The sequence below is a fragment of the Erythrolamprus reginae genome, chromosome 2 (assembly GCF_031021105.1).
Source record: "Erythrolamprus reginae isolate rEryReg1 chromosome 2, rEryReg1.hap1, whole genome shotgun sequence".
Classification (NCBI taxonomy): domain Eukaryota; kingdom Metazoa; phylum Chordata; class Lepidosauria; order Squamata; family Dipsadidae; genus Erythrolamprus; species Erythrolamprus reginae.
In genome coordinates this window covers 296,476,138-296,503,921 of record NC_091951.1, presented here as the reverse complement: position 1 = coordinate 296,503,921, position 27,784 = coordinate 296,476,138, and the positions used below count along the sequence as shown (strand labels likewise).

Genomic DNA, 27,784 nt, shown 5'->3' with positions numbered 1-27,784 from the left:
TATCAATCCATCAATTGAGAGGCTATAATGAGCCAGCCAACACCTTACAAAGAATAGATATGCAGTGGGAACAGTTATGGGATGACCCAAAGAAATACATTATGAATGCTGATCCTTCGGGATTGGGCTGCAAAGAAGTCTAAATGAATGAATGAATGAATGAATGAATGAAAAAAGAGGGAGGGTGAAGTTGAAATTAAAGAACTTGTAATAACAGCAGAAATGGCAAAGAAAGGGGAAAAGAAAATCAAGGCCTGGTCAGCACCAGTTGAAGATAAATTGCATTTATGTCACTGATCTGCACCCACTCATTGCCAAGCAGTTTAACAAATATTGCAAGGAAGTGAAATTGAAGATTGGTTAACAACTGGCAAAACCTACCTGATAATGAAAGCTCCAACAAAAGGGACAGCACTAAGCAACTACAGGCCAATTACCTGCTTATCTGTAACTTTCAGATAACTGTAACTGGTTTGATAGCTGATGCATCTAATTGAAAATAAACTTTTTCCATGTGACCAGTAAGGAAACTATGCAAACAATAGTGGGACAAAAGATACAGTTTGGAAAACTGTAAGAAAAAGATCAACTTTAATGTAGCTTCGATTGTGATTAGCTTCAATTCAATTATATTGGCTCCCTTTTCACATGGCTGGATAATTAAGTTCCTGAAAATAAAAATCTGTAGAAACATAAACTTTGTACAAATATCAGTGGTACAATGCAAGACACAGTTACTAGTCAGTGATGAAAAACCAGTAGAGAAGAATCTTTCAAGTAGATTCACTATGATTACTATTGTTGATTTCTCTATCAACAGTACGGAACAAGTTAGACCATGGCTATTGAACATCAAAAACACCTGCCAGGCTATATTCTTTAGATGGACAATCTGAATGTGTATGGAAAAACATCATCTGAAATAGAATTGTTGCTCAATCCTGTCCATATATTCAGACAAAATATTACAGTGGAGTTTGTTCTGGTCAAAAATACCCCCTTCATCATCAGCAGGGGAAAAAATAGTGAAAACCTAAAGAATCAAGATGACATATTGAAATAACGTCAAGAATCTGCATGAAGATGTTCATTATGAATATCTGAGCATTCTTCAAGCTGATAACATTAAGCATACTAAAGCCAAGAATAGTGATGTTGAACCTTTTTTTGTTCGGGTGCCGAAAGAATGTGTGTGCACGCTATTGTGCATGCGCGAGTGCCCACATCCATAATTCAATGCCTGGGGAAGGCGAAAACAGCTCCCCCCCCCCCGGAAGCCCTCTGGAGACTGGAAATGGCCTGTTTCCCAACTTCTGGTGGGCCCAGTAGGCTCATGCTTCATCCTCCCCAGGCTCCAAAGGCTTTCCTGGAGCCGGGGGAGGGTAAAAATGCCCTTCCCATCTCCCAGAGGCTCCCTGGAAGCCAAAAATGTCTTCCCAGAGCCTCTATGTGAGCCAAAAATCAGCAGGCCGGCACATACATGCATGTTGGAGCTGAGCTAGGGCAACAGCTCGTATGCCATCAGATATGGCTCTGAGTGCCATCACTGGCCTAGATGAAGGTTAGTAATAAATGCATAATGAGAGCAAAGATCTTAAAATCCAAAATCAGTGGCACAAATGCCATCAAGATTATTAATAATCAGGTAATCCCAGTTACTAGATGTAGCTGAAATACTGAACTGAATTCCAGCAGACTTAGAAGTTCTGGATAAGAAAGCAAGGAAAACAACAACAACAACAACAACAACAATAATAATAATAATAATAATAATAATAATAATAATAATAATAATAATAATAATAATAATTTATGCCATTCATCCATGCAATGCTTTTGGCAGGACTCAATTTACCAAGACACAAAGGTGGGCATGGAAAAAGAAAAAGGGACATTGGAAGAATATTTGAAGGTCAGTGAAAAGATTCACTTGAAGCCATTATACAATGAAGATTTACTGAGTACCAGAGAAATTAAGTTGGCCATTACATAAAAACAATAGCAGGCAAAGCAGATTAGGACAAAAATTGGCAATGGCTAAGAGCAGGAAAATTGAAGAAAGGGGCTAATTATGTTGTCAGAAAAACAAGCCTTAAGAACAAATGCATATAAAGCCACAGTTGAGAAGACAACAACAGATAGCAAAGAAGCTGAGGAAACAATGGGCCATGTAGTTAGCTGCTGCAATAAGATTGCACAGATTGTTGATAAACAAAAGCATAAAAAATAGCAACAAAGGTTTATTGGAATATCTGCAAGAAAGAACTGGTGGATCCACAAATAGAATAATAGAAAATGAAAAATAAAAAAATGGTCTGAACTTCAATATTCAAACAGATAAGCATCTGCTACACAACACTCCTGACATAGTAATTGTTGATAAAAAAGGACAAGAAAATCTGGATAATTGGTGTGGCAATATCTGGAGACAGAAGAATAGTAGTGAAATAACTCTAGAAAATTATGAAAAAAACTGCAAATAGAAGTAGAATGACTGTGGCAAAAAAGAAGCGATAGTACCGGTAATAATAGGTGCGTTGGGTGCTACTCTAAAACACTTCAAGCACAACTTGATTACCATTGGCATTAACAAAATCACCAGCATTCAATTTCAAAAGGAAGCTTTATTTATAGTTTAGTTTAGTTTTATTGGATTTATAGGCCACCCAACTCGTGACAGACTCTTGGCGGCGTACAATAATAAAAAAGTATACAACAATTAAAATCCCAATAAAACAATCAATAAAAATAATCCATTAAAAAAAAAATCATTTCTGGGCTGGAGCAGAGTACCAGCAAAGCCATGTTTTTAAGGGTTTCCAGAAGGCCAGGAGGGTGGGAGGCAGAGCGGATCTGCAGTTGGTTCCAGAGCGACGGGGCTGGTACAGAGAAGGCCCTCCCCTGAGGTCTTGCCGGTTGGCACTGTTTGGCTGACCGGACCTGGAGAAGGCTGACCCGGTGGGCTCTAATCAGCCTCTGGAAAGTATGAGGCAGAAGACGGTCCCGTAAATAATCTGGTCCTAAGCCATGTAAGGTTTTATAGGTGATAACCAACACCTTAAATTGTGTCCAGAGACCGATTGATAGCCAGTGCAGTTCGCGGAGTGTTGGAGTTATGTGGGTGTACCCAGGCACACCCACAATAGCTTGTGCGGCTGCATCTTAGACTAATTGAAGTCTCCAAACATTCTTTAAAAGTAGCCCCATGAAGAGCACTTACATCCTGCAGTAATATTATTTATCTGTCTTTCCTGGGTCATTAGGAAATCTAAACAGCTGGCCATAATAATAAAAACATGCCACAAAGAGCAGTGATAAACTACAGTACTTCCACATTGTTGCCAAAAAACTGCTTCCACATTGTTGCCAAAAAAATTAGATGGATGTCTCCATATTCTACTTAAGGAAGACTTTCTTATAAATTAAAGCAAACCAAAAATAATTTTGTAAAATATAGGTAATGTTGCTTTAAAAACTATGTTTTTGTGTTTAATGTTTTAAACTGTTTTAAATTACCATTATTACAGAAACTTGATTTTTATAAATAGGAAATGAAAGCAATTTTTGTTAACAAGTATCCTAAAGCAGGATCCTATAATTTAAATTTAAATGGATTAAATGACTGTCAGGATTAGTAATAGAAAACAGACCTGAAGTGGCTCTCACTGTAATCAAAGGAACTAATTATTTTCCTTAGTAACAATTTGAGTTCATTATCAATTGCCATTAATATAGAAATATTGCTCTTGAAAAATCCCCTCTCAATGCAGATACAAATTCTTCAGCTAACTAGGATAAAAGAATTCTGTTTTCGATATGTTTTCAAGTCCAGCTATTACTTTTCCCCTGACTCCATTTTATTTTGTTTTCCTCTTTACTCTGTAAAGGTTGTGTCCTTTCCTGTTCTCTTTGACAAGTTACCCCTCCCCTTTCTGTGTAGATTGTCCAGGCAGCAAACTGACAAGAGTCAGGGTGAGTAGGAAGAAGGAAGCGTTGGGTATGAACCATAGTCTTTTACATTTCTCCGAAGCAAGAAGGCCATTGGCTGAATTGGGCTGGGCACCCACGTGATTGGAATGTGGCTGTAGTGGCTCTAACTGTAGCGCAGTCATTGAATACAGGAGGCTACTGGATATTATAGACTGAATGGAGGTGCAGTCAGCATCGGAGATGGGGTAGGTGTAACATTGGCATTGTGCTCCTAGTAGAAACTAGCATTTGTATTTCTGGCAATGGGTTGATCCATGCATTTGTATTGACAAATATTAGAGAGGGCAGCCTCGTGGTTTTTACCCGTCTCTTCATTTTGACTTTTACAGAAATATACGAGAGACAGATTGTTAGCATTATAATCCATGTTTTTGATAGTCTGGAAGAAGCTGGTAATGGTGCACTTAGAAGGCAGTTGGAAAAAAAGATGTCATTATCGGGAACAAAAGATTGTTTTAAAGGTTTGACATAGAAAACAGGAAAATGGTATCTTAGGAGACGGAGAAAGGGTAACAAAGAATGAAACGGATTCATTGCTTAGAGGAATGAGAACTGAGCCCATTGAAATCCTCTGGTTCTCCTTCTCCTCCTCCTCCTCCTCCCTCCTGTCACAGAAGCAGCAGCAGCCAGAGAAAAAGACACAAAGCCACACAGGAGATGCCTTGATGTGAATCTAACAGTCCCGCAGAATAGAGGCTGTAGGGGAAGATGAGGCAAGTATTATAGAAAGCAAATTATTCTAGCTTTGAAATATTTGATTTGACGTTGGGAAACCAGGAGGATTCTGTAATGAAAATGGTGCAAAATCATATGCCTTTGTTACTGACATGATGTGTAAGTGGCACTTCTGCGGTTTGCTGCAGCAGCTTATGCTTCCTTACTAAAAAGAAAAAGCTACCTAGAGACAAGAAGGTTTTCTGCATTGCTGCAATCAGGAAGTATAATAAAGCAGTTGCCACCTGAAAAAAAAGCAATTGCTGAAATAGGAAATAAAGATGAATATTGGTCTCTTCTTTTGCTTTCATCAACCGAAGCTGTCTGACTTATGGTATATTCATCATCAAAAAGATTCTGAGAGTTATTCAGTCTTGGATAATATTAAAAAATAGCAAATGAGATGTTTTTTCTTTTTTTTCTTGTCATAGTTTTCTAATGTAATAATTAGGTCATCTTAGATATTTCAGTATGTCTGAAAAATGAAGGATTTTTCAGTATCAGCAGAATTATAAATAGTAAGGCAGTGCAATATTTTAAAGTAAATGGACAAATTGAAAATAATATTTGGTAACATAAGCAGCAGATAGCATTTTAGAGGAAATTTGCTGCTTTTGTGGGAAGAGCTGGGTAATCCAGATTATTCTTTAAAATCCGTTATCTAAATTTAGAAATGCTAATTTTGTACATATGTATGCTTTTATTTTCCTGTTTTTTTACAACATTGATTTCATTTATGAGTATTGTCTTATTTTAATTATGTCAACCAATATTCCTTATTTTAAAAGAATGGGAGGAAACTATACTTAGGGCAGCCCTGTTGAAATCCATGAGGCTTCAGTCATGAACTGAATAAATGGAACCCGATTGAATTTGTACTGGTCTTTAATCTTGAATCTCACCTAATTTGTTTTTAGAAAGTGTACAAGATAAAATTTCAAGATAATGTTATGATTTTAATAATTATAGCAAAGGGTATAAAATATAACCTGCTATTTAAATAAATTCAACAGAACTAAATAACAGTGCTATGTATAACATCTGATACTGAAGTTCCATTGAACTCAATATTATTTTTTCTTGCTTAAACATAGACATTTGCCACTTGGTATCTATATGAAAAGTATTGTATGAATACTTTTTTATGAAATGTATTTTAGGATATGTAATTTTAACCATTCAGACAATATTACTATATAAATTGGTAGCAGTTCCAAAAGGCTAACATAAATAACTATGGCACTTAAGCAGTAGAAGATGAAGGTGGAGTAGTAGAAGTAGAAGAAGATGAAGTAGTAGAAGATGAAATAAGTAGTAGAAGATGAAGGGAGAATAATCTATTCATAAAGGAAAATATTTGTAGCCTAGGGTTGAAATGTGGGATCCTTGGTGCTCTCAGAGCTTGGTCGTTTTCTTCCAGATGCTTTATTACTGAAAATAGGTAACAGCAGTGCAAGTGAATAATCTAGGAAATAATCTACTTGGTTTTGTGGGTGTGAACAGAAAGATATTATTAGCATTATATATATATATACCATGGCGCTAAACTACCGGTAATTGGGCGTGCTTGCTGCTAATCTTCTTCGTGCAGCGGAAATGCAGAGAGAGATAGGAATCAAAGGAATCAAAATCAGAATAGAGCTGGAGGGTAACTTGGAGGGCGTCTAGTCCAGCTCCAGGAGATCCTATGCCATTTCAGATAAGTGACTATCCAGTCTCTTCTTAAAAACCTCCTGTGATGAAAGCACCCACAATGTTTGAAGGCAAATTGTTCCACTGGTGAATGGAACATTAACATTAACTCACTGTTGGGAAGTTTCTCCACAATTCCAGGTTGCTTCTCTCCTTGATTAGTTTCCATCCATTGTTTCTTGTCCTGCCCTCTGGTACTTTGGAAAATAAATTGATCCCCTCCTCTTTGTGGCAGCCTCTCAAATACAGTACTGGAATATTGGTATCATGTCTCCCCTAGTCCTTCTAGCCAAACTCAAGTCCTGCAACTGTTCTTCATATGTTTTAGTCTCCAGGCCTTTAATCATCTTAGTTACTCTTCTTTGTACTTTTTCCAAAGTCTTAATATCTTTTTTTATAATGTGACCAAAACGGGTTGCAGTATTCCAAGTGTGGTCTTACTAAGATTTTATAAAGCAGTTCTAATAATAATGGCATTGACCTGTCACCTGTCGGTCAAAGAAACTACTGTTACTTAATTTGGACTAATAATTTTAAGCCCCAACCTCACTGACTTTTATGAAAACCTTTATGAATGGGGAAAATGCAACTCTACTGACCTCTTAGTTGGATTGAATTTATACTGTATTAATGTTAATGAAAACTATAATCAATAATATATAATCACGAAACTGCAGTAAGGAAGACAATATTTAAACCATACAGTGCAAATGACAAATAATGCTTCCTAATATTAAACTTCGGAAGCACATGAAGCACATGAAATGCCTAAACGTCGGAAGCACATGAAGTACAGGGAATTCACGTGCAGAACAGCAGAATGATTGACAATATGTTGAATATCCCTAGAGCAGGAGTGCTGAAATTCTAGTAAAGTGCTATCTAGTGCAGTCATTGCCTTTATTCCCCAGGCCTGTTTGTTGCTTTTGGTTAAAGTCCATTCAATCTCCTGTCCTCAATATTCTGTCCTTTGTTGAAATCTTTCCATTACTCTTTCCATCACTCTCCTCTCTTTCAGAGGTGGTTCCTTCTGGTTTGGACCAGTTCTTTAGAACTGGTTCTTTAGAACTGGTAGCAGGAATTCCCCCCTGCTCATTGAACTGGTAGTGATGGCCAGCTAGCCACACCCACAAATTGACTCAGCGACACCATAGGTGACGCCATATTTTTTTCGCTTCTGTGCATGTGCAAAAGCGGGTTTTTTTGTTTCTTAACTTGGAGTCCCTTCTATCACCACATTGATTTCCTGATATCACGGCTTCTTCCACTTCTGTCTTTTAGGCCTATTCAGTTTATTTGTTGCCTGAATACTCTTCCATTGCTGCTACATTTTGTTCTTATTTTTAACCCATTGCTTTCTGCCACCTCTGATTCTCTTTTGTATGTGTGCATTTATTTTCTTGCCTTCTCTTAATTCACTCTGCTGCTTCTCCTATCCTGTTCTCCTGTTTCAATGTTTTTTCTGTTTTTTCTTGTGGTTTTTTTCCCTTGCTCCTTCTTCCAGATTGTGCTTGATCTGTAACAGTAAAATAACTAGTTTTTTCATCATCATCAGATGGAGTTGTGAAACTGAATTTCAATGTCATAGCACCCTCTATTAATAAATATATATATATCTACAGTACTTGTTAATAGTACTGTATACAATACCATATTTTTCGGTGTATAAGACGCACCCTTTTACTTCAAAACAATGTGTCAAAAACTGGGTGCGTCCTATACACCGAACGTTGCTGAGGCCGCTTGGCAGCCTTTGGCAGGAAGCCGGCAGCTCAACCCTGGGGATGCCCCTGAAGGCAGCCAAACAGGACCGCCTCTTCTGCACTTCGATCAAGGGGACACTTTGCCCAGTTTTCTGTAGCATAAAATTTATTGATTTTTTCATTCTTACTTGAATATAATATTGAAAAGACCCACTCTGAATTTCATTGCATTTTTATATGATAAAGATTTCAGTATTAAATAATTACTTAATATTAAAATTTCCATTGTATTTTTTACAATCTGTCTGTCTAAAACTTGTTAATAAAAGGGGGAAATAAAGGAAATTTAAAAAGATTTAAAATACCAAAAAGTATGTTGAAAAATAAAAAGGATTTTAAAAAAAAGGTAGGTTTCTGATTTCTTCTTCTTTGATAATCTACCACTTTACAATGCGTGTAGACATTTAGGCCCATTAGAAACCAAACTGTAAGTTAATATACTTGCTATGCTGTGTGATATTTGAATGTATGGAAACCATTCTTGCTTAAATCTGGTTAAACTTCTTGTGAAGTATGAGTTTTGTATTAGTTTTATCATCACTATGTATTCTCTTAAGGACCAATCAGTTATCGTACAAAATTTTGTATCCCTTTTCCTTTAATTTGTTAATTGGTGTAATTATTTTAGACTTAATTCATAGATTTAGTTCATAATTCTTCCCATTATTGTGTTGCGATTATTTGTTTGAAAGTTTGCATCCATTTTATCATATAATTAATTTGTTCTGTTTAACATCATGTATAAAATTTATATATGTGCCCTAATACATAGTGTTGGTTTTGTGTGATCATTTCATTTTTTTTTTTACTTAATATGCTTCTTTCTTCTTCACATCTGATTTTATCCTTCCTGCAATTTGTAAATACATCCCCCATGATTTAAGTAGTCTTTTTCAGTAAATTTGCAGAATCTTAATTAACCATATCTTCATATACGGTAACATTTTTCTTGCTGTAATTATCTGCAACATGAAAAATATTTGAAGGAAAAGCCAGAGATGAAACTATACGGCCTGTTATTCCCTTTGAAGAATTCCTTACATTTATCAAATTTCGTTTATTAATCTTTTCTTTAACATATTTCCTCCATGTCTCTATACCATAAATATCTATGAAATCTATTAGCTAAGCCAATTATTTCCAGAATTGCTATTCTGCTATTTGGAAATTTTATTCAGTAATATTCATGACAGCTTGCTTTATGATGCAATTTGAAATTTGGGAGAGTGAGACCACCTCTCTTTTTGAAATCTCATAGAATTTTTTGTTTGATTCTGGGTTTTTTCCATCTTTATATAAATTTTGTGACAGTTTCTTGCCATTTCTTGCCAATTAGTACCATTTGAAATAAATAGTTTATCTTGGGTAATACATTCATCTTGAAAATTGTAAAATATCTTATAATCAAAATTGTTTTAGATTCCTCCATTATTCAAGATCTCGCTTAATTTCTGGCCATAATTTTATATTGTTATTTTTATATATTTCTTTATTGTGTCCTATCAATTCCAAACTAATGTTTTGTAAATAGAGTAACAACTCAATTCTTCTGGCAGAAAATTGATTTCTCTTTGTAATAAAAATGCTGTAGCTAGTTTTATTTATTTATTTGTTTATTTGTTTATTTGTTTGTTTATTTATATTTCTATGCTGCCCAGCTCCTTAGGGTCTCAGGGCGGCTCACAACAAAAGTTTTGTTTTCTTAAAGAGTTTTATATAAACTGTTCTCCATAATTGTAAATTGTTTTCATTAACTGAAATGTACTAATTATCACAGTTAATACTGCATTATCTGCTTACAATTTTAAGCTTACATTCTTCTTCACAAATGTTGAGGCCTATTACTTGTTTATCACTGTGGGCTACTTTTAGCCAATATTTCTTTAGCAATGATAAATAGTAAAGGAAAAAATATTTATTCTTGCCTTGTCCCTTTACTGATTTGGAATTCTGTCAACACATTATTGCTTTTTGCCATTTGTATATCCTTTAACCCAAGCTTGCATCTCTTCTGCCTGATTCATTTTATTTAGTACCATTCTTAGTTGTCAAAGGCTTTTTTCCATCCAAAAAAATGTGTTCAGCTTTCTTCTTTTTGTTTATATATTTTGTTGTATTTATTATGAATCTACTCTAGCCCTTTATATTTCTCTATAAGAAAAAAATCCGTTTGATCCAAATTAGAATAGAATAACAGAGTTGGAAGGGACCTTGGAGGTGGTCTAATCCAACCCCTGCCCAGGCAGGAAACCCTACACCACTTCAGACAAATGATTATTCAACATCTTCTTAAAAGCTTCCAGTGTTGGAGCATTCATAACTTCTGGAGGCAAGTTGTTCCACTGATTTTTATCTACCAGTATATCTGAAATACATTTCTATAGTCTGTTAGCTAATATGTAAGTGAAAATCTTGTAATTCAGCAAGGAGATTGTGTGGATTACTACTTGAGATTGACATACTCTTAATTGAAGGTAAATATTTATCTTTGTCACATATACATTGTCCTACTGAAACCCATATTGAGTTACCTTTAAGATTTTTATTATTTTTGAAAGTTGCTACATAGAATATGGCTTCTAATCCTTCCTGGATGATAAAGCCAACTGACACTTCTAATTGATGTCCTGAACTGTGAATGCCAAAAAGCCTTGTTTATATGATGAGTTTCTGATTCGTCTTTTAAGTATCTCTTTTTTTTGTCTAAACAGACATATATAAATTATTAAATGGTGCTCCATAATATTCAATATTAGCATTGTTTAGTAGTAGTAAATGCTCTTCAATATTTAATAATAATATTTAACATTAAAATACTTAAATAGAATGCTACTTAATATTTAATTTTTTTGGAAATTCAGTGTTGTTCTGTCACTTGGTATTAGTTTCAAATGATTGTTGAAATTTTTGTTACCAAGGCTTGTAACTGCTTTATACAGCTAGTCCTTGTTTTAATAATGATTTATTCAGTAACTGTTCAAAATTACAATGATGCTGAATGAATGGTACTTCTAGTTTTTCCTTGGAGATATTTCTGTTGCAAGGACCCCATGGCCAGGTGATCAGAATTTGAGAACCCAGCATTCACAACTGCCAAGTGCACTTCAGTCCTCCCCGTCTTTCTGCCCCCCCCCAACTTTGCCCTTTTACCCAACCTGTGCTCTGCACCTCTGCCATCTTGCCCTCCACCACACCCAGGTGATTTTCACCATGTTCTCCCTCCTGCTGCTGGAATGGCTCACATGCCGGTCCCTCTCCAAAGCAGCTTTTGGGTGCATGCGGCATTCCCAAGGCCTTGTGCTGCCAGCAGCTACCTTTGCAAAGAGTTAGCCCAGGTACATCTTGTATAAGCAGGAGGAAGGAGATAGTGAAGATTGGTAGGAAAAAGCTGAGGCTGGGGTGGCAGAGTGCCGGGTAACCAAAACAGTAAGATGGAAGGGGAGATAGGTGGGTAGGGACTGAAGTAGCAACAAAAATGAAGCAGAAGGCAGGAGAAGCCTAATTAGGGCAAAGTCTTGGCCTAAGAACTGAAACTGGGACTGATGACTGGGACACATTAAGTGATGTGTTAACGCAATATTTCACTTAACCTTAAGAGACGTTTAGACAATGCTTAGTGATGGAAATTCCTGCCCCAGATAGGGTCATTAAGCAAAGAACATTTGAAATGCAGAATTCCTGTTTGAAGTGATACCTATTGAATAAGACAAAATAGCCTTAAACTGAATCCGAACAAATCAGAAATTACGTTGGTAAGCACTTACAAGAACTAGATTGACTGAATTTCATTTTTTCTATTTGAATAGATGCATAACATTATAATTCTTTATGAGCCAGAATGGTTCGCTGATATTTTAACAGTTGCATATAATATTTAGAGTCTATACAGTCTCGGGCACAGGCAATTTGCTAATCTGATTTTGTTTTTTTTTTTAAAAAGACTCCTGAAGTATTCTTAATGTAAGTCTGCCCTTGAAGCCCTCTAAAATAGGTCACCAACCTCTTGGACCTCAGGGATCACCAAATTCGTAATTTTAAATCCCATGGACCACCAATATGAATTTTTTAAAAAACAAATAGCATTTAGTACAATATAAAAATGCAAATAATTTTTCTGCAAACCACCAAAATTTTCTTGTGGACCATCAGTTGGTCCATGAGCATCACCTGCTCTAAAAGAGATTTAAAAAGGTGGATACTACTGTACTAACTCTTCTTTGTCTTCCACTCCTCCAGCTTCCTTGAAAATTTTCAATTGAGTCCAGGATGCTGTGTAGGCTCTTTACAACATTTTGTTTTTTTCAGCTAGTCTTTTTCTTTCATCTAATCCTTCATTTATTTAATTCTTGCCAAAGTGTTACTTTAGTAATTAACACTTCATTATCTACCTTTTTCATTCTTGAGAAGAGTACAAACCCTTACTCCTTCTTTCAATGCTATCATTTTACTAAAATGAAAAGTAGTGTGGATGAACCTCTTGACACATTAATTAGTCTCTCTGGGTACAATGATACTCTGCATGCAATATGCATATTTACAGTACATTTATATATTTATACTCATTTCCTGGTGCAAATGTTTACTAAGTAGGTTTCATGTTGTGTAGTCATCTTTTAATATGCAAAATTTCAACTTGCAAATGCTTTGAAAAATGATTGCAATGAAGAATATAAGTTTTTTCTGTAACCTAATACTATTTTCCCCAAAATTACTACCTTCTAAGCCAGGGGTGGGCAATTAATTTTGCCATAGGGCCGCATGAGAAATTGGGATGGCTTTAGAGGGCTGGACTAATATAATTAACTCAGCGGGCGGGCTGTATCTGGCCCTCGGGCCGCATTTTGCCCAGGTCTGTTCTAAGCAGTCATTAAAATCTGATCTATTTTGGAAAATAAATTGTTTCTTTTTAAAAAAAAATAATTGTATTGATTATAAAGAAGAAAACATACAAACAAACATAAGACATAAGACATAACAAAACATTAAATGAGCATTTCCAAAATGTAAACTGTAGGTGGTACACATCACAAAAGTAAAAACTTAATGCGGTGACTATCAAAAGTGATTTTCATGGATATATTGTGTCGATATATATTAATTTATCACTAAGTAGGGATAACATATATAAGTTGAGATTAACATAATTTACATTTTCATTCTTATTTTGCGTATATTTGGAACTTATATAGTCAAATGTAAACTCTATAGAATTGTAATGATCCCATCCAAAGATCATACAAAAGGGTAAAAATGATTTCTAAAAATTCAGGGAGATGTCACCCCCTCCCCCCCCAAACATTGTCAGTACTACGTACCTCATCGGTTGGGTTTGTCAATATGTGAACTAACCAGTAATGTATGTTTGGAGGAAATTGCCTAAATTTGCAATTTCTGTACCAAGTACAAAATAGGAATTGATGATATGGAAGCCAGGCATCAAATTTACAGGTAGCCTTTGATCAATGATTATAATAAGCCTGCCCATTACTCTTTCAAGTTGTGATGGCTATTAAATGAAGCACTCACATGCTTGCTCCATTTGAATGACTCTATCTGTTTTCCCCAATGCAGTTATAAAGTGGAGCAGGGATGCCTCAGGGTCCCTGGGAGGCAAGCCCTGCCTGGGCTTTTCCTATTCCCTGAGGCATCCTGTGCTCCGCTTCCCACCCTCAGAATCCCTGCAGGCCCTGGGCCTGCTTTGCCATCCCATCAGATCCTCCTACACTATTCTCTACCCATATCACATACTGCACACTTATTTTTTACTGTAGATATCCTTTTGGAAACTCCATAAGTTACATTCCTGGCCTTATTTAGGCCAGGAAAATGAATGAATGGGACCAAACTAATTAGCAAGGAAGATTCATTTGATTTTTTTTTACTTACTGTTCATAGTTCACATATGAATTAAACTTTTCTCCAGTCATCTCATATGCCCCTGGTATGAATGGAATATTTGTATATACATGCATACTTTCTGATCGTCATGGAGCAGCTGACACACAGTCCTTGAAATCAAGGAAAATGCTTAACTGTACTCCCATCCAAAATACCCTGTTGCTCATTCATGGCTGAACACCTACTATTTTAGAACTAAGTTTTCACTTACATTTTAATATACTGTATTTCAATTAGGTGCATTCTCTGCTTAATTTCCATTTTATTTCACTGTTTTAGAAAAAAGTAGGAAAATAGATTTGTCTATTGTACTCAAGTAACATTCTCAAATGGAATGTTAGTCACATAACATCTATGTATGCAAGTACTTGCCATCAGGCATATGGTGAAACGGTTGCCTACTATCCTTTCTGTAGCTACCTAGAAGCATATCCATTTTTCATAAAATTCACATGGAATTTAGAGATCATCTAACCCTTTTAGTCAATACAGGATCCACTTAACAGCTCCCGCATGTCCATTCAGCCTGTTTGACGGCTTTCATCAAGGAAGAACTTACCATTTCATATGGTAGTCTGGTTCACTTCATAACTTATTTGAACTTTCCCCTTTGTAATTTTAACTTTATAAATGACAGTGACAAATTGAAGTAAATTCAGGGGACATGCCTACCCTGTGCGGTATCAAAGTAAGTACTGTACTTTGTCTTGTGAAACAGCCCTTCACATACGACTGTTGTCGTATCTCCTCTCAGCTATCTTTTAAGATAAACATATCTTAGATCTTTTAATCATTCCATATGGGATTTGGTTTCTGTACCTCTCAGTTTCTTGATGATTTGAATTTACTTCAAATTGTCATTGTCATTTATGAAGTATGGTACTCAGAGCTGGAGACATTACTCCACAAGTGAGGCCTGGTCTCAGTCCCAGTTACTTTTCATTATCTGGACTCTGAGCTCTTGTGGATGCACCCCAATATAGCAGTTGCATTACACTGCTAACTCATGTTTGACTTGCAGTCATATAAGTCAAGTCTTGCCCATCCTATAATTGTGTTTTACAGGTTTCCTATGCATGCAGAATTTACATGTTATCAGTTAAATTGTTCATTTTAGCAGACTGCTCAAGTCTGTCCTGATTATTTGGAATTGCTCTTTTATGTAAACATTAGCCAAGAATGTATACCAAAAATGGGCAATGATCTGTAAATAGATATATTTATTTATGTAATAAAAATAAAAAGAAACAGTAAACATTAGCCACTTTTCTGAGTTTTGTATTGTTTGCAATCTTTATAAATATCCCTTTTATGTTAAACATTAGCCAAAACATAAAAGATAGAGGCCTGGGCATTTTAAAAAATATTTCTTTTCAAGCTGAAGTTGCTTCGAACCATTGATGAGCACTCTTTGAATACAGTTATTTAATCTTCTCTAGTCCAATAATAGATTCTAGGCCATGCTATACAATTTTATTAATAAGGAGTTATTCCATCGAAAGCTTTACTGAAATCCAGATACAACATGTCTATTATTCTATCATTATTCTGACCTACTAAATTTATTACTCTCACAGATAAAGATTATATTAGTTAGGCAAATTTCTTTATAACAAGCCCATTCTAATTGCAGCTAACTGTAGCATACCTATCGAAGTGTTTATAAACATACTGCCTGATCATCATTTTAAAAATCTTGTCCAGCATAAATATCAGACTGACTTGTAGTTTCCTGTGTCGTCTTTCTTCCCATTTGTGAAGATTGGAATGACTTTTGCCTTCTTCCAGATTTCTGTGATCTCATCAGTACCCCAGGAGTTCTCAAAGAGAACTAAAAGTGTTCCCATCATTCCTTCTTTCAGCTCCTTCTATATCCTGAGATATAGAGATAAGGACAGTGCTGAATGAGTGCTCATTACAACCAGTTCTCAGAGTTCCAGCCCTTGTAGCATTTCCACAATCATGTAGTGACTATTTATAATGTTCCCTCCTGGCTTCTCATAAGCAAAATCAATGGGGAAGCCAGAGGGAAGTTGGAAGTAAACATCACATGAAGTCCTCACTTAATGGCACACACAATCTTTGCTTAATAAAGACAACTGGGACTGCTGAAACTGCCCTCATAAAGCAATGCAGACACATGACATTGTACTTTATAGTCACATTACTTAACGATGGCAATTTCTATTGCTGTCAGAAACCAGGGGCTACCTCTGATACATTTGACTTGAAGTCTTGAATTTCTTTAAATTAGCTGTTCTGTCTCTTTTGCCTCTCCTAAATTGTAGTTTCTTTGTTTTCTCAGTGGCGGAATGACCAGCTAGGGCTCTATTTCTGTTCTAAAAAACAACATGCATAAAATGGGAGTTCAGACCATCAATTCATATTATTTTCTCACACTGAACCCATCTGACTTTACTTTTAAGATAGTCTTTTTTATTTTTGGTATCTCTTGCAAACTCAGCTCACACTGATTGTTAATATTAAACTTTCATCCCTTTTTCCACAGTGAGAAATTGAGTCTATCTTAAGTTTACCACATTGAATTAAGGGACTTATCTATTTATTACCGCACATTCATTGGTTCTTAATTATTTTGCAAATAAATTCAAGCATACTATTTGTCTCTATATAGAAATGCATGCTGTATGCTAAAATTTGAAATGAAAAGTCCTCATTGATTAATACTTTGATATTGTCTTAAATGTAATTGTTTGAAATAAAGTCGTTCAAAAGTTTATTTATTTATATATTTAAAACATTTACTGTATATGTCTGGAAACCAAGTAGATAGGCTCTGTACTTTGTACTTAAATAGATAATTACTTGAAGTTCCAAGACATTTTTACAATATATGAAAAATGGAATGATAGATTATTTAGATGGAAAGCAATGTCCTTTAAAAAAAAATCATGTTTTTTGGACCAAATGAAAACAAATGTTTATTGTCTATTTGCTTCAGGTCCTGGGGTAGCCCAGAATGGCTGCAGTGTCATATGATCAGTTGTTAAAACAAGTAGAGGTTTTAAAAATGGAGAACTCAAATCTTCGACAAGAACTGGAAGATAATTCAAATCATCTTACAAAACTGGAAACTGAAGCATCTAATATGAAGGTATGAAAATAATTTTACTTTAAAAGCATTTTGAGATTGTGGTTAGGATTAAAAGGCTCTATATTTTTCCCCGTAATGCAATGTATATTGAGTTTTGCCCTTTTAGATAATTGATTTTCCTTTAAAAAAACCTCTGTTGTATCAGACCTCTTTTGTATATTTGTTTGTTTGTTTGTGTGTGTGTGTGTGTGTGTGTGTGTATTCATATTCCCAGGACTATAATACCCATATAATACAATTTCTTAAAATAATCGGCAATTATGCCTTATTAATGGTGAGTGCTGCTTGTTCATGTGCTTTGTATTTTTAGGTTGAGATCAATTCCTTGTAAAATGTATGCCTTAAGAAAACATATTCTAAGGTTTCAATTTCATTAGAGATAACAGGGACATTTTCTGTGTTTAAAAGTTGTCTGATTATATCTTCAGTGCATTATTGCACTGAGAAAGGCATTGAAGTGTGCTCCATGGAAGACCCAGAATTGTTTGGACTTGTTTGGAAGTCAGCAACATTAAACACTCAGGGAGCCTTTTGGACCCATTTCCCACAGAAAAGGAAACACCGGGAGCCACTTTCCATGCCTGACTATTTCCTGAGCAGCCACAAAGCTAGCATATACTGTATAGTTGAATTAAAGATTCTGTTTTCTTCTTAAACTTTCTTTTTCTTTGGATTTATCTGTTGTTGGCCTACAGGAGGTTAAAAAGCTTAATAAATTGCACATTGGTAGGTGTCACATGTTGTGATGCATATTTTGAGTTATGGAGCTGCAGCAGAGGGATGAAGGAGCCACATGCGGCTCCAGAGCCATGGGTTGCTGACCTCTTGGTATAGTTGCAGCTTCTACATTTTAAAATTTATATCTAATCTCCCTTTCAGGACTATATTTTTAGCATAGTATATTAGTCACAGCATTTGGCTAGGAATGAAACTGCCTTGGTGGGCTCCTGAATTCCTCTTTGAAAATTACTCCACACATTATTTTAAGCCCAAGTTTGGTAAGACTGCATGAAGCCACCTTGGCTTAAAAAAAATCTTTTCAGACCTTGAAGCTCAAAATCTTAGATTTATCATTTAATAATTATATGGAATAGAATATAAGTAGATTGAATTTCTTGCAATATGAGATGTTTGTAAATACAAGTAATCCCCAAATTGCGACAGTTCACTTAGTGACCTTTTGAAGTTGCGACCCTACATATGACACAATCCCAAGATTATGAATATTGTAGCACCACACCATTCACCCTTATGAACAACCTATTCCCTCCCCCTGCCAGATCTTTACGGGCAGGCCTGTGGAGACTTACTTACCTTTTAAGGATCTAGCTAGCTGTCTCTTCTCCAGTCTCTCTCGCCTGCTCCCAGCGAGCAGTGTGAGCAGAGGGAGGCCTGGATGAGCACACCCTGCTCGGCTTCTCTCACTCACTGAGGCTGCCTGCCACTTTTGGAATTGCGGGAAGCCTCAATGAGTCTCCTCCAAAGGTTTCCAGGCTTGGCATAGAAAAGCGTTTGCACACTGATTGGAAGGCTTTGGGACAGCGAATTCGGCTTCATCTCCGTAACTCAAAATAATGCATCACAATGTGTGCATGCAAACAAAAACTGTAAGCTTCTGGGGGCCCTGATCTTGTAGGATTTAAAGTACCCATTCTCTGCAAAAGTGTTTGGGCGCCTGAAATCTTATAAGATCATGGCTTTCAAAAGCTTTCATTCCACAAGTGGCAGGCAGTCTCAGTCTCAGTGAGTCAGAGAAGCTGAGCAGGGCATGCCCGTCCTGCTCTTCCTCTGCTCTCACCATTCACTGGGAACAGGCAAAGAAACAGGCTGGAGAGGAGACAGATTGATCCTCAAAAGGTAAGTGAGTCTCCACAGGCCTGCCTTTGGAAACCCAGCATGGTGGAATGGGGAGAGGAAGCAGTTGCATGAGGTATCTGTGGGTCAGCAGAGGCTTGGGTAGTCTGAAGCAGGGAGTCTGTTCCATCACTAGAGTGCCCCATGGTCTTCCCCACCTGAGATACTTAAATGTGCATTTAATGCATTCAATTAGAGAATGTGTGCGCGAAAGCAGGGAGAGATCACGGTCAAGTCATACGATTCACTCCTACGAATCCTTGGCTTAAGAATGTAATTGGCAGGCTCCATTACATTCGTAACTCGAGGACTACCTGTAAAAAACAAGAATCAGCAACACAGCATGAGTACCTTACCAAGCATTTTATGTTGTGCCAATAGAAGAGAATATTTTTAACTCAGGGTTGAATTGTGATATCCATGGGGCTCTCTGAGCTTGGCTGTTTTTTTCCCCTTTTTTAAAAATGGTTTTTATTAAGCAATTTTCTTCATTTTATACTATGTTTCCCCCAAAATAAGACATGTTCCAATAGTAAGCCCAATAGGGCTTTTTAGCACATGGGCTAAAATAAGCCCCCCCCCCCAAAAAAATAAGCCCCCCAACAACTTTCAGGGAAGGGGGGGCATGCCTCAAATACCTGACACACCCTTATTGAGGTATATTGCTCGCCATCCACTCTTGCTCACCTGCTGCCTCACGCCCCACGCCTTGCTGATAAGGCTGATGTCTCTCTCTCTCTGTCTAGCTGTCGAGTCCCCCTCCCGCTACCGCTTTCCCTGGGCCAAGCATACTCGGGGGCAACAGATGCATCTATTCCCTTGCCCGGTGGCTGCCCCCAGTGTGTGGAGCTCCCATTTGTTCCAAGCCACCCTTTTCTTGGAGAGAAAGAAAAGGAGAAAGAAGGCGGCAGAAGCAACTCGCCCAACGATTGAACTCATGCCCAGTGGCATGGCGATCGTGGTGGGAAAGAGGCGAGGCGGCTGGAGGGCCCTGCTACAGAGCCCGCCAAGAGAATCACCCACCAAGCCAGAGGTGTAGGGAAGCGAATCCTAGGAGTAGGCGGCTGGAAGGGCCCTTCCTTGCCTCTGCGTCATGCTGGCGAATGGGGGCAGGGGGTTTCTCCCCTCTTGCGGCGGTAGCTCCAGAGCCTCAATCCCTGGCTCGCCTCCTCCTCCTCGCAGCCAGGAAGAGGAAATTAATATGATTTCAATTAATATTAATGGCTTGAACTCCCCAGCAAAAAGGAAACAAATGTTGACAAAATTAGAAAGACTGAATATGGACATAGTCTGCCTACAGGAAGTTAATATTAAAAAAACAATATGGCAATATACTAGAATATCCCAAAATTGGAAAGTTTTTATCTATCCCTAACACAGCAAAAGAGAGGTATAGCCTTATATATTAAAGAATGGTGAAAACCTAAACAAATATATGCTGAAAAGGAAGGAAAAATACTAATGATGGAAATCGTAACAAAACAGAAACAAATGTTGCTTACTTCAATCTATGCACCAAACAACCATCAGAAAGAAATCTATAGAAAACTTAATAACAGACAAAGACTATGAAACCATTTGTCTAACAGGTGATTTTAACACAGTAGCAGACATCAAAAATATTATAAAAGCAATAAAAGAAACTAGAAAAAAAGAACATTACCAAACATATTTTTCGAGAATTAAATTTACAAGATATATGAAGGGAAATAAATTTAAAGAATAAACATACATTTTACTCAAATACACACAAATCATGCTTGAGAATCGATATGGTATGGATGAACTTGGGACTCAGAAGAGATATAGTTAAAGTAGACATAATGACAAACACATGGGCTGATCATAACTCCCTAAGTTATATGGAATGGACAGAAGAAGAGGCGGAGATGGACAATGAGTCTTCGGAGAGGGGCGGCATACAAATCTAAATAATAAATAATAAATAAATAAATGAACCAAAATATTTTGAGAGAAAAGGAATACACTCAAATTATGGAAAGACAAATGAAACTCCTTCAAAGAGAATAAGAAAGAAGAAACATCACTGCGAAATTTGTGGCATACCACCAAACCATACATTTGAGGTCTAACAATAGTATATGTGGCAAGAAGGAATAAAAAAAGAAACAGCAACAAAACATATTAGAGGATGAAATCAAATCTACTGTTTATTATTAGCTAAACAAGTTAATTATAAATAACAGTCCAAGAAACCACCAAGATCATTCCCACCAATACTGACAGGGCAAACTACTAGTATATAAAATGAAAGCAAACTCCACTTCCTGCTAGCACTGATGAAGTTAACTAGTGTTGTGGTTAGCTCTGGCCCAGCTCCTGCCCCAAGAAATGTGCAGGTGGATGTGGGGGAAACATCCACATGCCGCAGGCCTGTTTTGCTCCCGATGGAATCTGCCGACGAAGCCTCCTCTGACCAAGGAAGCGTGACTGACAGGGAAGAGGGGAGTTTGGCAGACAGCCCAGGAGGAGATCAATCATCTGTATCATCCCTGGATTCTGAACAAGAATTAATGACACATCCACGCATGCGTAGAGTGATGCATAGGAAACAACAACTGAAGGATTATTACAAGAGAAAATGAGGCCACCTGTGGTTGGGTGGGGTTGCTGTAATTAGTGCTACAGATAAAAGTGCAGCTTGGTGTTTTAACCTCATGGCAGTTTATCTGATTCATTGTTTCATCAATATCGTGGTTTTTGTACTGTTCAAGATTGTGGGGGGACTCTCTGGACTTTAGAATTGGACTCAATTTCCCAGTTATTGGGTGAGCAATTGGATTGCATTTAACCTGTGCCTTTTGTGTGCCAGAAAATCCCTTTGACATTTAAAAAGGGAGCTGTTTCTGTTTTTCTGTTTATAAAAACTTTTGGGTTTTCTTTTTATCGTGTGGTGTGTGTCTTCCTGGACTAATTACCCTGTAATTACGGGCGGTTGAAACACGCGGGCAGAACAACTAGTTTGCTAATAAAACACCTGCAAGAAAACAGCCAAGCTCAGAGAGCACCAAAACTTTGAATTTTTATGAAGGCATGTCTGCTTTTTCTGCTGGTTTTTAAAATCATATTCCTAGAACAAAACATTATGGATAGCCTTGACAAACACTAGCATAAATTGGATGCAACTACTTAGCATGGAGTACTTTTTTATTCATGCAATAATATATATAAAAGTGTACTTATACCCTACTTAAATATGCATAAACAGATTAGAAAACTTTGAAGTGAGTGGAATGAATGTATTGCCTATCCGAGACACATTCAATAATTTAAAGCAACTTTAACACCACCTGGTAGATGATGTTGACCTATCAATATCAGTAGCCTAGTATCCAAGGGCCATCCCCCTCCTTCATTCATATCAAGGGTTCCTCTGCATTCCATGTGATTGGGTAAGCTACAAACAAGACCTCTATAGTTTAAACTGAGACTTCCCTGGTCAATTTATATTCTGGTCAGGATCCAAACTCTCAACAATTGATTAAGTCATAGTATCTCATAGTCTGTCTTCCATTGCTACCGAGAACAGAAAATGACAACATACTTCTTTAATTATTTGATGTAGGCATGAGCCTGCCAAATTCACCCCAGACTTCCCTCTTTAGTTGCTGCTAGTGCTGGGAAGCCAACGCTTAAATGGATTAGGTACCCAAGTTAGGGAGTTAAAAACAGGGATTTTTTAAAAAATGCAAGAGCCTAAGTTGTCTGTCCGTCTGCCTTTTCATATAGTTGCACAACGCACTAAGAACAGTCCATGGCAAAAATATTTCTGAGCACTGAGAGTTTTTTCTCTCTTGGTATTCAGAAACACTGAGTTGGAGGTACTGACCTTGTAAAGTTACACTTACACTTTTCAGCACAACAATTTATTGCCCTATCTACATAGAAATATGAGATTATAAAATTTGTTAAGGGCTGTTTAATAGTCCAGACAATTCTTCCAGAAAATATAGAGTGATCTGGGTGTATATAGGGAGTGAGCAACCACTGGGTCCAGGACTTAATACATCCTTTAATTGTGCCTTTACATCCCTTTTGGTTTTTGTTGCTGTAATTAAGATAGGAAGCACAGATAAATCAAATTTATAACACCACTTATCTGGACCAGGAGGCTCTGCTCTCAGTCATTCCTGCCCTTATCACCTCATATCTTGATTATTGCAGTGCGCTCTACATGGGGCTACCTTTGAAAAGTGTTTAGAGACTACAGTTAGTCCAGAGTGCAGCTGCGCGAGCTGGGTACACCCACATAACATCAACACTCCACGTTCTGCACTGGCTACCAGCTGTTTCCGGTGACAATTCAAGGTGTTGGTTATCACCTATAAAGCTTAGGCTTAGGACCAGACTATTTACAGGACCGTTTCCTGCCACATATCTCCCAGAAACCAATTGTATCCCATAGGGTCAGCATTCTCTGGGTCCCATAGACTAAGCAGTGCCAGTTGGGGGGCCCGTGGGAGAGGGCCTTCTCTGTGGTGGCCCAACTACCCTTCGAGGTCTATATTGCCCCCATCCTACTGGCCTTCTGAAAAGCGTTGAAGACCTGGCTCTGCCAGCAGGCCATGAAAATTAACAACTTTAATCCCGGGCGAAACATGTTTTGAGTGGTGTGTGTGATAGTATGACTGTATTGATTAGATTAAGGGTTTTTACTGTTATTAATGTGTTAATTTGACTTTATACTGTGTTAGTTTTATTGTTGTGAGCTGCCCTGAGTCCTGTGGGATTGGGCAGCATATAAATTAAATTAAACAAATAAATAAATAAATTATAAGGCTCTAAATTAGGCACAAGCATAGAAAAGAGACATCCAAAACTCAGTCCAGAAAAATCCCAGACCCATTTAATTTCATGATATAACTCAAATCTTACTAAATAGACCCACCCTCAATTTTTTTAAGTGTGCTCCCCCAGTTGACAATAGATTGCCTAACTTTGGTTTTGGTTGTGACAGACATAACATTTGTATCCGTATGGAAGGTGAGGTGATGGGGAGGAAAAATTCAGTCAGCAGAAGTGGCAGGAACTACCCAGAGTCAATATTTCTGCCCTTCTCTTTATTAGTTGACATCTGCCATTCCTTGAATTTGTCTTCCATTTCTTGCTTTCTCAGAGTTTGAAGTACTCATCTAACAGGGCCCTTCTAATTTTAAATACACAAAAATAAGGACTGGGCAATTGATGTAAGGATCCTGCTTGAGCAGGGGGTTGGACTTGATGACCTGCAAGGTCCCTTTCAACTCTAATAATAAATAAATAAAAATCTATTACAACTACTGTACATTATAATCTCCATCTCATCTTTCTTTATTCTGAAATTGAAAAGAAAGCAGAAGGTGGTTTGGTAGCTCAATGAGAAACATATTCTAAATTTTTTAGATAGTATTGAACCGATAAGCTTCTTTTCACTCTTTGCTCTATAATAAGAAAAGATTAGGGTTTTTTAAAAATCACTGCTCAGTACTGTAGTGATTTTCTGTTTTTTTTATTTCTGTTCTGCAAAAATTAAAGATTATACAATTTTTTTATTGAATCATTTATTAAGCAATTTCATCCCAAATTTCCCACATTTGAAGAATTGGCAACAAAATTGTTTCAATAGAAGATAACACTGGATATCCTCATTAGATAAATACCAATAACAAAGCAAACTTTATAGAAAAATCATTGCACGGATATAATTCAGTTTTTGAAACGATTCTGTCGTTTTCCTACTTAATTGACAAGGTGTTCAGCATAAGGAATGAAACATCAGATTTGAAATACAGTGGTACCTCTACTTAAGAACGCCTCCACTTAAGAACTTTTCTAGATAAGAACCGGGTGTTCAAGATTTTTTTGTCTCTTCTTAAGAACCATTTTCTACTTAAGAACCCAAGCCCGGAAAAATTTCCCAGGAAATTTGAGAGCAGCACGAAGGCCCGGCCAGTTTCCTTCCATCCCCCTTTAATCCCAGCCATCTCGGGCTTTTCTGGGCTGCCAGAGGAGCCTTTCGGTGGCGCTTAAGGAGGCTTTGGCAGTCCAGAGCAAACGAAGCATTTTCCTTTCTCTGGGCTCTTGGAGAGGGAATAAACCTCTGCCGGCGCCCAGATGAAAGAAACACTCCCTTCGCTCTGGGCAGCTGAGGAATCACCACAGTGAAGGAAAGGTGCCGGCTACAAAGCGAGTGAGTGAGAGAAGTAGGGAGCCCTTTAGCATGGGAAGGAAGAGGCAGCAGGTAGCAGCAGCAGCAGGCAGTGTATGGGAGGCAGCCTTGCGCTGGGTGTATTGGAGGTGCGTGCTCCTCCTCGCTGTCTCAGAGTCCCTCTTTTTGATTCCCCTCACCTTACCTTCTTCCTTTGGCAGCAATTATCCTCCTCCTCTTCTTCCTCCTCCTCTTCCCGCCTAAATTCCGAGCTTTTATTTCTTTCCTAATGGGTTTGCACACATTATTTGCTTTACATTGGGAAAAATTGCTTCTACTTAAGAACGTTTCTACTTAAGAACCTGGTCACGGAACGAATTAAGTTCTTAAGTAGAGGTACCACTGTATGTCCTTTGGACTTTAAATCTGGTGATCATATGCATAACAGGAAGAGAACACAGTGCTTATATAAAGAGATTAAAATGTATGTCAATATGTAGTATATTATCACAGCTCATTTTTACTTACTAGTTGTGCATCATTTAGGGTATGGCTGCCTCTTCATAAAAGTCCCAAAATAGCTTTTAATCACAAAGCAGCTATGCTTTTTTGAAACACCTTTTCTGAAAATAAGGTACTCATAGGAATACAATTATTTGCTACAGAAAGCACTGTTGATTGGTAGCGGCATTTTCTGTGAACAAAACATAATGAATAAATATTTTTAAAAGCACCCAAAAAGGTTAAACTCAGTGCCTTCAACATCCTACAACATAATCAAAATGTTAACTAAAAGAAAAGTTTGGGGAGGGGAATCGAATAGCTGGTCATCTTGAAGACCTGTTATCATATGTTAACATAGACTTCAAGGAGACATATCATGTCATAAATTAGAACATCAAGTTCAGATTGAAACTATAACTCCAAGTGCTCCCATTACTGTTTGCTTTTTATATTATATTTTAATTAGCAATTGATTAAAATAATTTTAATTTTAACACATTAATAGAATTTCATATTTTTATTGAAACGCACACAAATTAATCTGTTTTCATTCTAAAAGCACAGCACTTATTCTAATGTACAGAGTACATGTTGTAAAAGTATTAAGACATCATATATACATTTCTTGAAAAAAATATCATTCTGCACTAAATAATAGCTATTTGGGATTAAAGATGTGCAGCATTTTCTATCATCTAATTCCTCATTTTAAATAAAATAAATCTATACATGGTCTTACCTAATTCAAAAGATGTGTTTGAAAGTGGGTACACTACAAAACAGTAATCTTTATATTTCATTCTTGCTTAATTTTTAAAAATAATACCATTCCTTATATTACAGGAGGTATTGAAGCAATTGCAAGGAAGTATTGAAGATGAAGCAATGGCTTCATCTGGTCAGATTGATTTGCTGGAACGTCTTAAAGGTAAATGGAAGAAGGCTACACCAGTTAGCAAAGCAAATATTTTCCATGAATTCTTTCTGCGAGGATGAACATTGCGAGCCAAACATATATACGCCCCCCAAAAAAGTTTCTCAAATTATTCAAATATGAAAACACTGCCAATTTAACTGTCATACTTTAAAAGTTATATGTTTAGTCATATTTAATACTGAATAGATTCCCATTCTTGCAACTTAAAAACATTTTTCGCAATATTTTGTGAGATTCCTAATAAAATGCTATTTAGTAGAAGATAAAATAGCTGAATAATTGTAATCCTAACTGATACTAATTTTAATTTAGTATGAAAATATTGTGTCTTTAGGAAGTATTACCATGTTTCTCCCGAAAATAAGACATGGTCTTATTTTCTTTTTGGCTTGAAAATAAGCACTCAGGCTTTTTTTAAATGCAGGAGATGGAAAGCATGGGAGCCAAAGGGAGTGTGAACGCAGCTATTGCTGGCCCCACCCTCTCATCCTACTGTCTGCTTGCCTAAGGCTGCAATTGGCCATGTTCTTAGCATGCCCCAGCCTCCACCCGCCCTGCTGGCCTCCTGCCTGCTAGCCCAGGTGCTGCCATTACACTTCTTGGCCACGGTGAGTGCTGTGCTGGCCATCAAGCGGCTGCCCATGCTGTTGCTAGCCTCGCAGGGGCTCTTCCCCTTCTGGCAGGGTGGGCATGGCGAGAGTTTGGCCCTGGTTGAGGCTTTGTGTGAGCAACAATGGGACAGGACAAAGCCAGTGGTAGCTGCCCAAACATTTGTCATCTAGAGTGAAACAAAGCTTTGTCTGCTTGCAAAGAGGATGAAACAGAGCAGCGTCCCCTTTGCAAGCAGACAAAACTTCATTTCCCTCTGGGCGAAAAGTGCACTGCAGAGCCAGGCAGAGACAAAGGAAATCCCACCACACCACTCACTCTGACCCACCGTCTCTTGGCTTTTCTGGGGCCATGCTAAGCCAACACCTGCATGGCATATCAGGATTACATGCTTCCCCATGCCTGTGCTACCACGCAGGCCTCCTGTGAGTCAAGCAGCTGCCCAGCACATCCAGATCACCTGTCTTTTTCCACCTCTGTCTCCACACTCAGACTTATTTGTATTTGCACTGTGCCAAGGGACCAGTGGGCTGTGACTGCTGTTGGACACCATCGTCCCC

General features: G+C 37.4%; 1 protein-coding gene across 7 annotated transcripts in view; it reads left to right on the top strand.

The window, feature by feature from the left end:
• APC (APC regulator of WNT signaling pathway) overlaps window positions 1-27,784 on the top strand; it is an 87,736-nt gene that overhangs the window by 10,558 nt on the left and 49,394 nt on the right. For 6 of the 7 annotated variants that reach the window (XM_070742918.1, XM_070742921.1, XM_070742923.1 and 3 more), the window contains exons 3-4: window positions 17,020-17,172; window positions 26,522-26,606. In XM_070742918.1, coding sequence (XP_070599019.1) covers window positions 17,038-17,172; window positions 26,522-26,606 — 220 coding nt within the window. In that variant the 5' untranslated portion in view covers window positions 17,020-17,037. The remainder of the gene's footprint in view (window positions 1-17,019; window positions 17,173-26,521; window positions 26,607-27,784) is intronic. The other variant, XM_070742924.1, reaches the window with a different exon arrangement.